Here is a 14,092-nt window from a genome sequence, read left to right on the forward strand (position 1 = left end):
AACCATGCACCAGAACCACATTATGACTTTCTTGGATCCTAGTCCTTTTTTTTCACAGGCTCCCATTCTGCATAAAAAATACATATATTAAAAAGTATATTTTAAAACTGCCTTGGCATAAAGATGAATATAACTTGGACTAGATTCATTATTATATATTCATTGTTATTATATCCATTTGAAAAATTCTTATTTTAAGGGAAATTAAAATTTTTTAACATTTTTGAAGGCCTAGGCATTGTGCCCACTATGCATAATAGGTAAGTTTGCCACACAGTGTCAGCAATGGAAGGATTAAAGCCATGAGAAAAACAAAAACAAACTGTAGATACAGAGAACAGAGTAGTGGTTACCAGAAGCGGAGGGGTGGGGAGGGTGAAATGGTAAAGGGGGTCACCCATATTCACAGAGATGGAAACTAAATCTTTGGTTAAGAGCAGACTGTAGGGTATACAGAAGTAGACATACAATGTTGAACACATGAAATACATAATGTTATAAGTCAATGCCACCTCAGTTTTTAAAAATTAATTCTAAAAATAAAATTTTTAAAAAATGGAGAAAGCCAGAAGGGAACAAAGGGAGGGATAGAATCTGAAATTAGGCTGACTTCCAGGATGAGTCAGACCATGTAGCTATAAATCAACTAGAATGCTTTCAGCTGCAAGTAATAGAGTTCTGATTCCAACTCACTAAACCAATAACAGGACTGTTCAGAGGTATGGCTGGGTCTGGCTTAGTTAATCCAGTGACTCAAGTGTCTGCAGAGTTCCACGTCCTTTCTAATTCTCTATTCTTCTGTCCAAAGTATTGGCTTCGTCCAAAGTCAGGTTCCTCTTATGGTCATCAGATGATTGTCAGCACAAATGGAGGCAACATCCTCCTGGTTTACATACAGTGAAACAGCCGAGGAATTTTAGTTCTTCCCTGTAGTCTGACTGAGCCAACTTCAGTCAAGTGCCCAGATGGACCAATAATTCCCTGGAGATCACCCCACACTAGCTGATCTAGCAAATCAGGATCCATGGAGCCAGGACAACAGCATACACCAGGCAGCATCAGGGAGTAGGGAATATCTGATAACCCATTCCACAGCTCTGGAATCCTCTCAAGAGTTCAAGAGTTCCAGAAAGAGTTATCACACATGAAGTACATAAAAAATATTTACATCAAGCACATAAAGAGTTTACCTCAAGTATTAAAAAGGTCAAGGGATCTTTCTGGCAAGGAAGGATCTTAAAGGGGGAAATTTGTGGAAGTGTTTTTAGGGGAAGCTGTGCTGTGACCCTCATCCCCAAACCCCTCCCCTTAAGGGATAAAATAGAGGTGGGTAAAGACCTGCCCTCCTACCTCAAACCTTGGTGAGTGGGGATTACACAGGGCACCACAGACAGCATAATCAGTTCAGTTCAGCCCCTCAGTCGTGTCCGGCTCTTTGCGGCCCCATGGACTGCAGCACGCCAGGCTTCCCTGTCCATCACCAACTCCCAGAGCTTGCTCAAACTCATGTCCAACCAACGCCATCCAACTATCTCATCCTCTGCATCCCCTTCTCCTCCTGCCTTCAATCTTTCCCAGCATCAGGGTCTTTTCCAATGAGTCAGTTCTTTGCATCAGGTTTCCAAAGTATTGCAGCTTCAATTTCAGCATCAGTCCTTCCAATGAATATTCAGAACTGATTTCCTTTAGGATGGACTCATTGGATTTCCTTGCAGTCCAAGGGAGTCTCAAGAGTCTTCCTCAACACCACAGTTCAAAAGCATCAATTCTTCAGGGCTCAGCTTTCCTTATAGTCCAACTCTCACATCCATACATGACTACTGGAGAAACCATAGCTTTGACTAGACGGACCTTTGTCAGCAAAGTAATGTCTCTGCTTTTTAATATGCTGTCTAGGTTGGTCATAGCTTTTCTTCCAAGGAGCAAGCATCTTTTAATTTCATGGCTGCAGTCACCATCTGCAGTGATTTTGGAGCCCCCAAAACACAAAGCCTGTCACTGTTTCCACTGTTTTCCCATCTATTTGCCATGAGGTGATGGGAACCAGATGCCATGATCTTAGTTTTTTGAATGTTGAGTTTTAACAGTATGAAAAGGCAAAAAAAAAGGAGAGAGAGAGAAAGAGCTTAATAATGATCCCCAGATTTGAATGGCACAAGATTGGAATCAATGCTTGGGGACTCTCTATTGGTGTCATTATTAAATCACAGACCCCCACATTGCAAAATCCAAAAGTCAGCACTCAGTCTTCATCTTATTTAACAGACGAGCAGATCAAAATCATTGAAAGAGCTTCTTCACCTGACTTCCAACAGGCCAGCATTCCACGTTTTCTCTTACTTCCATGGCCATTCCCTCTCTTCTGCTGGCTTCTCCTAAACCTCCCACCCCGACCTCCGATGAGGGAGAACCCCAAGACTCAATCCTTGGACCTCTTATTTTCTCTGTCACCCTTCTCTCCACATGTTGGCAACTTCCAAATGTCCATCTCCAGCCCAGAACTCTGCTGAACTTCAAATTCATTTATCCACTGCCTTCCCAAAGTCTCCACTTGGATTAATAGATATCTCAACATGTCCAAAACAAGGTTCTTGATTTTTCTCCCCTAAAACATGCTCTGCCCTGACATCCCCATCTCAAGTAATGGCAACTCTATCCTTTCATTTGGAATCATCCCTGACTCCTCTCTTTGTTTCATACTTTACCATCCAACTCATCAGCAGAAGTATTTTTGGAGTTGTCTCAACTTTCAGAATATATCCAGCTTAGATCATTTATCACCACCTCCTCCATCACCTTTCACATGGATTACTCAAAAATCCTCTCAACTTCCTCCTCCTTCCTTCCCTACTTAGACGGTTGCAAAAAGCTCCCTGTTTTTTCCCACGTCTAAGCAGACAGCTGCCTTTTAAAAATGTGAGCCAATGTCATTCTCTCTCAAAGAAACCTCCAGGAACTTTCCATCTCATTCAAAGCAACAGTCAAAGTCCTAAGAATGGCCCATCAAACTCCACAGCACATGCCTACCACCCCCAACACACATACCTCTCTGACAGCATCTCCCCACACTCCCTTCATCTGAACAGCTCCCTGTTCCTCCTCAAGGAAGAACACACTTTGACCCTGGGCCCTTGAAATCCGTTGTTCTCTCAACTACAAAGCCTTTACTTCTAGAAAGCAACATGGGCTGCTCCCTCATCTCTTTCAAATATCATCTTCTTGGTGGGGCCTTTCCTGACCACCCTATCTGAAAGTAAAACCGTATCACTTCCCCACCTCCATCCCTACCCTCTTCCCTGCTTTATTGTTGGTCAAGGCACTTAGCATACCATGTTTGCTTCTAAAGTAACTTAGTTGCCAGTCTCCTCCCACAAAAATATAAACTCAATAAGAACTGGAATATTTCTTATCTGGGTTGTTAAATGCTGTACCCCCAGCACCCAGCCTGACACATAGCAGGTGCTCAATAAATTTTCATTAAATGACTGCATGACTACTGTTCTATAGAGAATGTATTATTTGAATATTTCATAAGAAGAAAATGTTTGTTTAACCATTCAACAAATATGGATTCAGGGCAAATTCAAGCTTAAGTACTATGCTAGGTACTAGTCAAGAGTGGTAACCAAAACTGAGCTGACTACCCTGCCTGTGATGACAAAAAGAGTGTTGAGAACTGGAAGGCAGTAACCTAGGTCAACAAAAGTGAATCACAAAGTAAGCCGGCCCCTGCCTGGCTGAGGTAAAGGTGGGTGGAGGAAAGGGATCTGGGGACCGAGAGAGCCACAGGAGATTGACAGCCTGGCTCCATGTGACACAGTTTCCGTACAGTTTTCCTCAGGACTGCCCCTGCCCAGTATCAAAAGTGTTATAGGTGTGCTGCATGCTACCTGCTGAGAATCCCCTGAGAAAGTAGCATCTGAGCCAGTGAAGATCCACACCTATCACTGATGAGGGATAAGCGTCAGGTAGAGTGGATGCATGTAACCGAAGCAGAGGGAACTGCGTGGGTGAAGGCTCTGGAGTAGGAGGGAGTATGGCACATTCTGGAACACAGAGAGCAAGGGAAGGGTGGTGGGAAAAGGGGCTGGGGAGGGAAAAGGTGGGTAGGGACCAGCAGACCCTCCAAAAGATTCCAACTTTATCCCAAACGGATCAAAAGCCATAGGAGGGGCTTGTTTTTGTTTTCTTCCATGTACACCATGAGCTGTATTTTGAAAGTATTGTTGAAACTGCCTCTGTGAAGGTTAACTTACCTGAGGTACCTGACCAGGTATAGGGTGGTCAGTCAGAAGGCAGCAGAGGAGTCCAGGCAACCGATGCTGGCAACTTGTTCCAAAGCAGATGCAGACAATGGAGAGAAGTCGAGCAACTGGAGAGATTATATTTATTACCTGTGTGCTACAGGCTGAATTGTGAATTCTCATAATTCACAAGCTGAAGCCCTAACCCCAGTACCTCTGAGGGTGACTAGATTTGGAGACAATTAAGGTAAAATGATGTCACTTGGGTAGGCCCTAAACCAATGACTGGTGTCCTTATAAGAGATTAGGGTTACATGCCCAGAGGGAAGATGACATGAGGACATAGGGAGAAAAAAGCCATCTACAAGCCAAGGAGAGAGATCTCAAAAGGAACCCAATCTTCTGAAAACTGGATCTCAGATTTCTAGCCTCCAGAACAAAATAAATCTTGTTTAGGCACCTAGTCTGTGGTATTTGCTATGGCAGACCTAGCAAACAAATACACAGTGTAAAAAATATTTTAAGTGAAGAATAAAACTTTTGAAAAATAAAAGCAAACACTTGATTTATTCTAATTGAAATTAGGGTAATGTATGACAGTAAAGTTCAAGCAAAAGAGCTTTTCTTCAGTGTTCCCCTCGATGGCTTCTGTAATACAGTTGTATTGTCCCTAAAATGAAATACAAGTAATATAAAATGTTAGATGCTTCTATCTTGTAAGACTTTTATAAGAATTTTGTCTTACTAGCAGAAAGCTACTTAATACTTTCTCAGTTTTCTAGACTAGCCTATGAAATTTTCAAACATTAGAAATATTGATATTTGAAACAAAATAGGTAAAGAATATATATTATTAATGTTTATTTTAAAATAGTTAACCAAAAGTGAAATGTACAAAGTTTCATTGCACTTCTAATGCAAATATCTAAAATGGCATCATTATTACTCATGGAGGCAGTTACTGAGTTACACACAATGGTCAAAATAATGCTTTCACCCAAAGATCATTGATCATATTAACAATGAGCATTTGCGTTACTTTTAGCAACATATGTATGTTGACATTTAAAAAGTTTTCTTGGGATTTCCTTGTGGCAAAGTGGTAAAGAACCCGCCTGCCAATGGAGAAGACATGGGTTTGATCCCAGGTCTGGGAAGAACCCACATGCCATGGAACAATTAACCCCTTGTGCCACAACTCCTGAGCCCACAGATGTCAACTACTGAAACCCGCTTTAGGGCCCATACTCCACAACAAGAGAAGCCACCAAAATGAAAAGCCTACACACTATGACTAGTGTGTAGTCATTTCAACTAGAGAAAAGCCTGCACAGCAACGAAGACGCAGCACAGCCAAAATTAAATAAACAAATAAAATTATTAAAAAATAAATAAAAAGGGTTTCCTTTGGTGTAAGTTTTCTATTTTTCCATATTCTCCAGGAAGAATAAATAGCAAAATATACAAAATCATAAAAACTTAAAAAACATCTTGAACATCTTAATCTTGAATCAGTATTTTTAGAAGTTGTGGATTGCTTTTTTCAAATTCTTAACACATCTGTTACTACAAAAGATTAAAGAAGTACAAAACGACTTGAACAATACCTTAGAAAACCGTATTCCCCTGAAGGAGAATTGTATTGTTGTGTTCACAGTCTCTGCAACCAAAATATAAAAAGTTATTGGCCAATATTAGGTAATTTTGTTTTTTGTAGTATGACATGCATGCAGGAGATATAAGAGACACGGGTTCAATCCTTGGGTCAGGAAGATTCTCTGTAGGAGGGCATAGCAACCCACTCCAATATTCTTGCCTGGGAGAATCCCATGGACAGAAGAATCTGGTGGGCTGCAGTTCATAAGGTTGCAGAGTTGGACACGACTGAAGCTACTTAGCACACACACACACATATCTTTTATAATTTTATAAAAGGTATGACATGTACCTTTTATAATTTTACTACTGGCAAAAGTAATCCAAGCAAAATTGGAGAGAAATAACAAAAGTTATCCCCTGTCTTTGATTCCCCTGTGGCTTCCTCTGCCACCCTGAGCCCCTGTCAGTATCAGCCTGTATCTCATCCCCTAGTGGACACAAACTTGTAAGGCCCACTGGTCTCAACAATGAATGAATGATGAACAAGCTTGTGCCAATATGCTTCATCCCACGTTACATGTGTGCATGTTTAGTTGCTGCGTCTCAGCAGGAAATGATAAAGAAAAATCTTCCTAAAGGTGGAGGAGAGTTTTGGGAGGCAGCCAGGATATCAAAGCTCCTTTCAACCCTACCACTGAGAAGCCTAGGTATGTAGTCACTGTTGAAATGCATAGCTATGGGCCTGGCCCCGCAGAAGCTGTGGGAAACAAAATTTAGGGAAAACCACTGACCCAGTCAGAAACAACAAAGGAGTGAACTTAAAGGGCAGGGATAGAAAGAAAAATGCTTTGAATCTCTAACAAAAGCAATAGTGACCAAGAATCTTAAAAATTTTTTTTATTTATTTTTATCTTCGGCTGTGCTGAGTCTTTGTTACTGCACAGGCTTTTCTCTAGTTTCAGTAAGTGGGGGCTACTCTCCAGTTGTGGTGCGTGGGCTTCTTATTTCAGTGGCTTCTCTTATGTAGAGTATGGGCCCTAGAGCATGCAGGCTTCAGTAGTTCACACACACGGGCTTAGTAGTTGTGGCACGTGGGTTCTAGAACATAGGCTCAATAGTTATGGTGCACGGGTTTAGTTGCTCTGAAGCATGTGGGATATTCTGGGACCAACAACTGAACCTGTGTCTCCCGCTTTGGCAGGCAGATTCTTTACCACTGAGCCATCAGGAAAGCCCCAAAAATCTTTTTTAAAGTAATAAAAATAGCCAAATGCAAACTATAATGATCACTGTTCTCTGAGTTGACTAAAGACAATCCTTAATAACAAATGATTGGATAATGTGTGCATCTATTCCTTCTTTTTCCCAAATAAGGATTTATTTGCTTCTGGGAGTATTCTTATTAGGTGTGCTCATACATTGAGAAAATTGGCTCTTGAATTCAGTAAAGTGACCATATCTTAATGATCTTAGGATCTTTCATTCAAGATTAATCGAATTCAAATGTAATAGTTCAAATATTTACTGAAAGTCTCCCCAGGGACTGGGGAGACAAGGTTAGTACAATACCACCCTTCTTCTCAAAGAGTTAAAGTCTCCTGGAACACAGACATGCAAATAAACCAGTACAAATTCATTGTGCAATGAAAAGATGCAGTAAGGATGAAGGCAGGATAGTATTTTTATTAAGAGTGATACTTCTGGGGCCTGACCTGCTTGAATTTGAATCCCAGCTCCTCTACTTATCCAGTATATGACCTTGGGCAAGTCACTTAACTTGTCTGTGTCTCAGTGAAATGACAATGGATAATAATGTCTATTTCATAGGATTATTATGAGGGTGTCGAGTGAAAAAAATGCACAATGTATAGTTGAGAACTATATTTTATACGGTGGACATACTGAGGACTTAAGCCCAGAAGACAGCCTCTCAGATAGCTCAGAGGGACTGCTCCAAAGAGATAAGGGAGAAGCCAGAATACATAGGAATTCTTGCCAAAAAAAAAAAAAATGAGGTAGTTGGAACATCAAAATATTCCTATTAAAGAAAATCTAGACATCTCAGGTTCATGAATTTAGCACTTTTCTATGTATGGGAAGATGCTCATCGAATCTTTCCTTTGATATGTACTTCAGACATGCCCTATATCTGAGGGCCAGTATCATGGGCCAGTATCTTGTTTTCTCCATCCTGAATCCCCTCACAGTCTATTTGAGAGGGAAGGGGTGGGAGTAGCTGCAGTGGCTGATGGCTTAATGGCCACAACATCTGCTGTTTACTGACAAGGCAGGTGACATTCTTTGTAGACAAGAGCTACAGAAGTTAATACATGTAAGTGCTCAGAACAATGTCTCATTAAATATTATTAACATTCAAATGTTATCTGTTATAACATTAAATGTTACTCCTTTCCACAACCCCCAGAGCATCTGGTGAATAATAATGATGTTATTAATATTATCAATGATGTTATTAATATTCTCATTGATGTTAACATTATTATGACAATTGAACTGACATAAAAGATGGGAAGGTAGGTAGGGGGTATATTCCAGGTGGTTGGAAAAAGAGGAGCAAAGTCAGGAAGGTGAAAATCAATATACTGATAGTTTACAGGTATGCCTGAAAGGGGCTCAGTGTTATTAAAGCAAAGAAGCAGCAGGAGTGCGAAGAAGTAAAATCGAAGAAGTTAGCATGAATTGACTCAGACTCCACAGGAAGTGGTGGTGATAGGGAAACAACCAAGGGTGTGAATTAGTCAGATTTTGTTTAGAGAGTTGAGTCACATGACTGTACAGTAGCTGGATTTAAGGGGACACTGAAAGTCAGGGAGACAAGTCAGAGCCCAGGAGGCAGTGACAACGGTGAAGAGACAGGAGGTAAACGCCCCTCATGACCTCCACCTCAGGTAACCTCCCTCATCACGCTCTACCTAGTTATCCTGATGCTTTCCTTGAGAGCACTTACTGCAAAATGAACCTTATTTCATTGTCATCTTTATCTTCTTTCATGACTTACTGACCATCTTGTTTCCTCCACTGCTCTACAAACTCCATGAGGATAGGGTCTGTGCTTTGGTCACTTCTGAATTTCCAGTTCTTGGTAAAACCTGGTCCCTGCATACCTGATTCTAAAACCAGCTACATAATTTGCAGGCTAAGCACAAAATGAAAATAGGGACCCAGGGACTTCCCTGATGGTCTAAGGGCTAAGACTCCACTCCCAGTGTAGGGGGCCCAGGTTTGATCCCTGGTCAGGGAACTAGATTCCACAGGCCACAACAGACCCAGCACAGCTAAATAAGTAATTAAACATATTTTTTTAAAAAGAAAAAAAATGGGAGGGGGCACTTATTTAGAAAGCTGGGGAAACATCCATTAAAGATACTAAAATATAAAGTTTTTCCTTTCTTTCGCAGTCTCTCTTTCTCCCTCTAGATTTGCCATGATAGTTTTTTAATCTTTTTTTTCTTTCAGTTTTACTGAGATGTAATTGACACAGCACAGAAGTTTATGGTGTAGAGCATAATAACTTGACTTACATACGGCGCTAAATAATTACCACAGTAATTCATCACCTCATAAAACCAAAAAGAGTTTTTTTTCCCTTGTTATAAGAGCTTTCAGAATCTACTTTCTTAGCAACTTACAAATAAACCACACAGCAGTGCTAACAACATTTACTGCCATAGTTTTAATTTGCTATTTAATCTATTCAAAATAAAACAAAATTTTAAATTATTAGCATGAATTTTACCATTCCTCTTTATACTGTATAATGTCAATTGTAACACACAAATATCAGAGCATTTAACTCCAAGGCAGAATCACTGAAGTTTCACAATTTGTATTTCATGGCTCATCCCCAGAAGGTGCCTGAAGCTGGTCAGAAGAAACTGTTACAAGCCAGACTCAGAAAATTCAGAAGGAGGTTGAGAAGGTCCTCCAGGCATAGAAGAATCTGAGGCAATGTTCCCTGAACCAGTCGCAAGGTAAGGGTAGAAGTTCTCAGGCACCCAGGGGCTGCTCCATAATGATGGGAGATGGCGTGAGGGTAGGGGAAACCTGTGCAAACTGTGGGCCTGACAACTGGTTGACAGGATCCCCCTGCTGCTGTCAGATGCTTCATACTCCAGAGGAGGGCAGGGAAGCCAAATCAAGCATTTTTCTCTATGACAGGCCTGCAGACCCACACATGACCCTCAAAGGCTTTGCAACCTCCATAAAATACCTCCATAAGTTACCTGCTGTAGGGGAAACCATCTGGTCCTCATCTAGTCACCCACTAAACAGTGCCATGGTGCGGCCACTCCAGGTGGGATGGTCACTGTCATACCCCACTCCAGACACTGCAGGACACCGTGCCTGACCCTGACCCTCCCAGCTCCAGGCCTCCACCAGGGGTAAAGGGTAACAGATGCCATCAGATGGGACAAGATGGGGGATGCCAGGAAGGGACCAGGGTGCTAACAGGGCAGTGAGCAGCAGGAAGCCAAGAATCTGTCCGGGGTAGGTGGGCACATATACCACTGTCCCATCACACTTTGTGTACAAAACACACACTCAAAGATAAAATGACTAAGAATCTCAAGACTGCAATCCCAGAATAGTAAAGCCCAAATGTGAAGACTGCCTGAGTATATGGCCCTGGTTGTGAAGTGAACACTGCCAACTTCGTAAGAGAGAGTGATGGACAGGACTACAGTTTGAGGAAGAAATCAAGAGTAGCTCCCAAGGGACTTTTCTGATGGTTAAGACCCTGTGCTTCCACTGCAGGGGACATGGGTTTGATCCCTGGTCAGGGAACTAAGAATCTGCATGCTGCATGGTGCAGCCAAAAACAAAGTAACTCCCAAATTTCTATTTGGGAAATCTGCCTGAATGTCTACAGGTCAGGTGAGAAGAAGGAGCTCTAACCTCTCCTGTGGGGCAGCCCTCTTTTTCAGTTGTTTTTCTTTCCAAGAAAGACATATCTCCCATTCTCCTCATATAGGGAGTTAATGTGAAGCCTCTTGAAGAAGCCAAGACAGAAAGGCAGAGTCAGAGAAAAGGAAGACAGAACCTCAGCTTAGACCCTTCTCTGCTCTTCCCAAAAGGTATCCACGTGGTTCACTGGTGGTCCAGTCCAAGTTTCCCTGCAACTATGCAGCACATAGGACCCAAGCCTCAGATGGTGTTATGGGTTTCAAAGTGTCCCCCCAACAGATATTCAAGTCCAAACCCCCAGTACCTTGAACACAGACTTATTTGGAAATAGGATCTTTGCAGATGGTCAAGTTAAGATGAGGTAATTAAGGTGGGTCCTAATTGAATATGACTGTGTCCTTATAAAAAGGGATAATTTAGACATGCAGACCAACATGTATAGAGGGAAGACCACACGAGGAGACACATAAGAAAGATGGTCATCTACAAGGCAAGAGTCTTCTCAGGCCACCTGAGCTAGCCTGGAGCAGATCCTTCCTTCCCAAGAGCCTTCAGGGGGAGCACAGCCCTGCCAACACATTGGTCTCTGACTTCTAGCTTCCAGAGCTGTTGGACCACAATCTGTTGTTCTAAGCCACCCAATTCTTGGTACTTTGTTACAGAAACCCTAGTGAAATCCTGAAAACAGGGCTAACAGACATTACATTTAAAATGCCTTTGAAATATCCACTTATTTATTCATAAATGTGTTTTTGAAAGAAATGAAGATGTGTGTGTATATTTATGTGTGTGTGTATTTGTGTGTAAGAAGTGGAAAGATTATGTGCAATTTTTATCTTCACTTGCCCATATTCTCTAAGTATCACATCCTAAAAATGTATGACTTTTGTAACAACAACAAAAAGGAAAGTTATTTTAAAAGTCGTTGAGTATATTTCTTACTCGTTTGATCCGCAAATTTTCAAAGGTTTGTTGATAGCTTCTTAATCAGAATGTCCTGATCTCTAGGCCCGTGTACTCAGCTGCCAAGTGAATATCTTTATCTGAATGTTCCTAAATTACCTTGAGCCCAACATGCCAAACCAGAACCCACGATCTTTCTCTTTAAAAATCTGTCCCTTCCTTTTGCACACATCATTTCCAATCATGACACTTCTATCCATCCAATCAACTCCCTGGAGCAGTTCTTGATTTATTTGATGTTTACCTATCACATCAAATCAGTCAGCAGTCCCACCACTCCTGTCTCCCAAAATACTCTCTGTCGTCTCCTCTTTACTCCCAGGGCCTCCCTCGTGGTCCTTTACACAGCCTCTCAGCTGTATTTCCTTCCACCCAAGATTCTTACCTCAGCCAAAACCCACCTCCTTCTGAGACAGGCTGGGACCTGGGAACCTTTGCTATAGTACCTGCATCTGGACAAATGTCTCCTCTAGCAACAAAACAGAAAGAAACTATAAGGGACTAAAAATAACTACAAGCACGTGCAGTTGGGGCAAATTATGGACAATAGGATACAAAGGGACCAAAAAACCCAACTGCCACTTCTGAAGAGCCAGGAGCAAAAACAGGATGTTGGGAGCAAAAGCAGGGTGTTCTGCTTTTGTCCCCTGCACTCAACACCACCAAAGGAGTAGGCAGACTACCTAAGTAACTCCTCCATCCTATCCCAGTGTGTTAGGTGCTCAGTCATGTCCGACTCTGCTACCCCATGGACTGTAGCCCACCAGGCTCCTCTTGGCCATGGAATTCTCCAAGCAAGAATACTGGAGTGGATAACCATTCTCTCTCCAGGGGATCTTCCTACTCTCACTCCATTTGAGGAACAAGCTGGCCCCTCCTCAGAGAGTGAGCAAAGGAATCTGTTACTTCTTTTTACTTCCCCTGGCTGCCGCAGGGGCCCCATTGAGGATTTGCCTGAATTTCCTGCCTAGCCTCTTACCACGGGTAACACTTCCACAGGGACACTAGTTATCTGCAAAAACGGAAATCTCGTTGGGTCACCCCTACCCACTAACAAGATTCAGGCTGGTATTTAATCCATGACTTACACTATCCTGGCCCCTTTTCTAGGCTCATCTCCAATTTCCCACAAATACATTCTGCTCAAGCTGCAAAAAAGCTACTCTCCAGGGACTTCCCTGGTGGTCCAGTGGCTAAGATTCCATGTTCCCAATTCAGGGGCCCTGGGTTTGATCCCTGGTCAGGGAACTTGATCCCACATGCCACAACAAAGACCCAGTGCAGCCAAATAATTAAATAAAAATTTTTTTGAAAAAGCTACTCTCCAAATAAACTATATTCTTTCCTGGCTAGACAAGTTTGCATATGCTGTTTCATCTCAGGGAATGTCCTTTTTCCTCACTCTCTAGGGTTCTTAGATTTAAGACTCTAATAAAATACTCTCTGAAGCCTCATCAGTTCTCCTGTCACAATAAGTTGATAACTATGCAATTAAAACTAAGAGCATATAATCTATTAGCATTTATGACATTTCACTGTAACATTTGTTACTGTATCTTTCCCAGAACAAGGTGACCTGAAGAAAGAGAGCCTATGGATGGACTTTGAATCACCACAACCAAAATCATGATTTGCTGAGATCAGGTTCAACAGATGTTTGTGGAAGGAAGGGAGGGGAAGTGGGAAGAAGCAGGCAGTCTGGGTTGAGTCTGATACAGCTTCAATCATAGAAAAGTGAGACTTCGAAAATTCATATAAATGCCAACATAATCCCACAGAGATTAAGTAATTGTAAAACTGTTGTATGAGAGAAAGGGACACTTTTTAAACAGTAATCTGCCAAGGGAATATCTTTCACTTTTTTGTTGTCATTGTTGCTTTTTTGGTGTTTTTTTTGGATGGGGTGGAGGGTGGGATTTGGCCATGTCATGCAGTTTGCGGAAACTTAGTTCCCTGACCAGGGATCAAACGCACACTACTTGCAGTGGAAGTGCAGAGCGCTGACCACTGAACAACCAGAGAATTCCCAGGAATTTCTTTCAAAGAGAAAGAAAGTATGGTCCAGCGGAAGAGCAGTTCTTAGAGGCTACTCCATTACCAGATCTCCAAAAGACCAAGGGCACATTGCTGAACCACTGCAGACATTGGTTTCCTCCCTTATAAAAACGACAGGACTATAAAGTCAGGGACAAACATGCATACTTAATCACCATAATTCTTGAATTCTCACACTGAGCACTCTACTAAAAATTTTTTTAAACACAGATTCTCTAATTTTATCCTTAAAGCCATATAAAATAGGTTTCCTTGTCCCCATTTCTCAGAGGAGGAAAGTGAGGTTGAGAGAGGTTAAATAACAC

General features: G+C 41.8%; 1 protein-coding gene across 2 annotated transcripts in view; it reads right to left on the reverse strand.

Annotated features, from left to right (window-relative positions):
• LY96 (lymphocyte antigen 96) overlaps nucleotides 1-14,092 on the reverse strand; it is a 40,622-nt gene that overhangs the window by 4,090 nt on the left and 22,440 nt on the right. The window contains exons 4-5 of one of the 2 annotated variants that reach the window (XM_055432067.2): nucleotides 5,852-5,904; nucleotides 4,793-4,914 (exon numbers count right to left, since the gene is read on the reverse strand). In XM_055432067.2, coding sequence (XP_055288042.2) covers nucleotides 4,816-4,914; nucleotides 5,852-5,904 — 152 coding nt within the window. In that variant the 3' untranslated portion in view covers nucleotides 4,793-4,815. Of the gene's footprint in view, nucleotides 1-4,256; nucleotides 4,373-4,792; nucleotides 4,915-5,851; nucleotides 5,905-14,092 lie in introns of those variants that run through there. The other variant, XM_055432068.2, reaches the window with a different exon arrangement.

The sequence above is a fragment of the Moschus berezovskii genome, chromosome 16, assembly GCF_049115385.1.
Source record: "Moschus berezovskii isolate FMDL1 chromosome 16, NW_MosBer_1.0, whole genome shotgun sequence".
NCBI lineage: Eukaryota > Metazoa > Chordata > Mammalia > Artiodactyla > Moschidae > Moschus > Moschus berezovskii.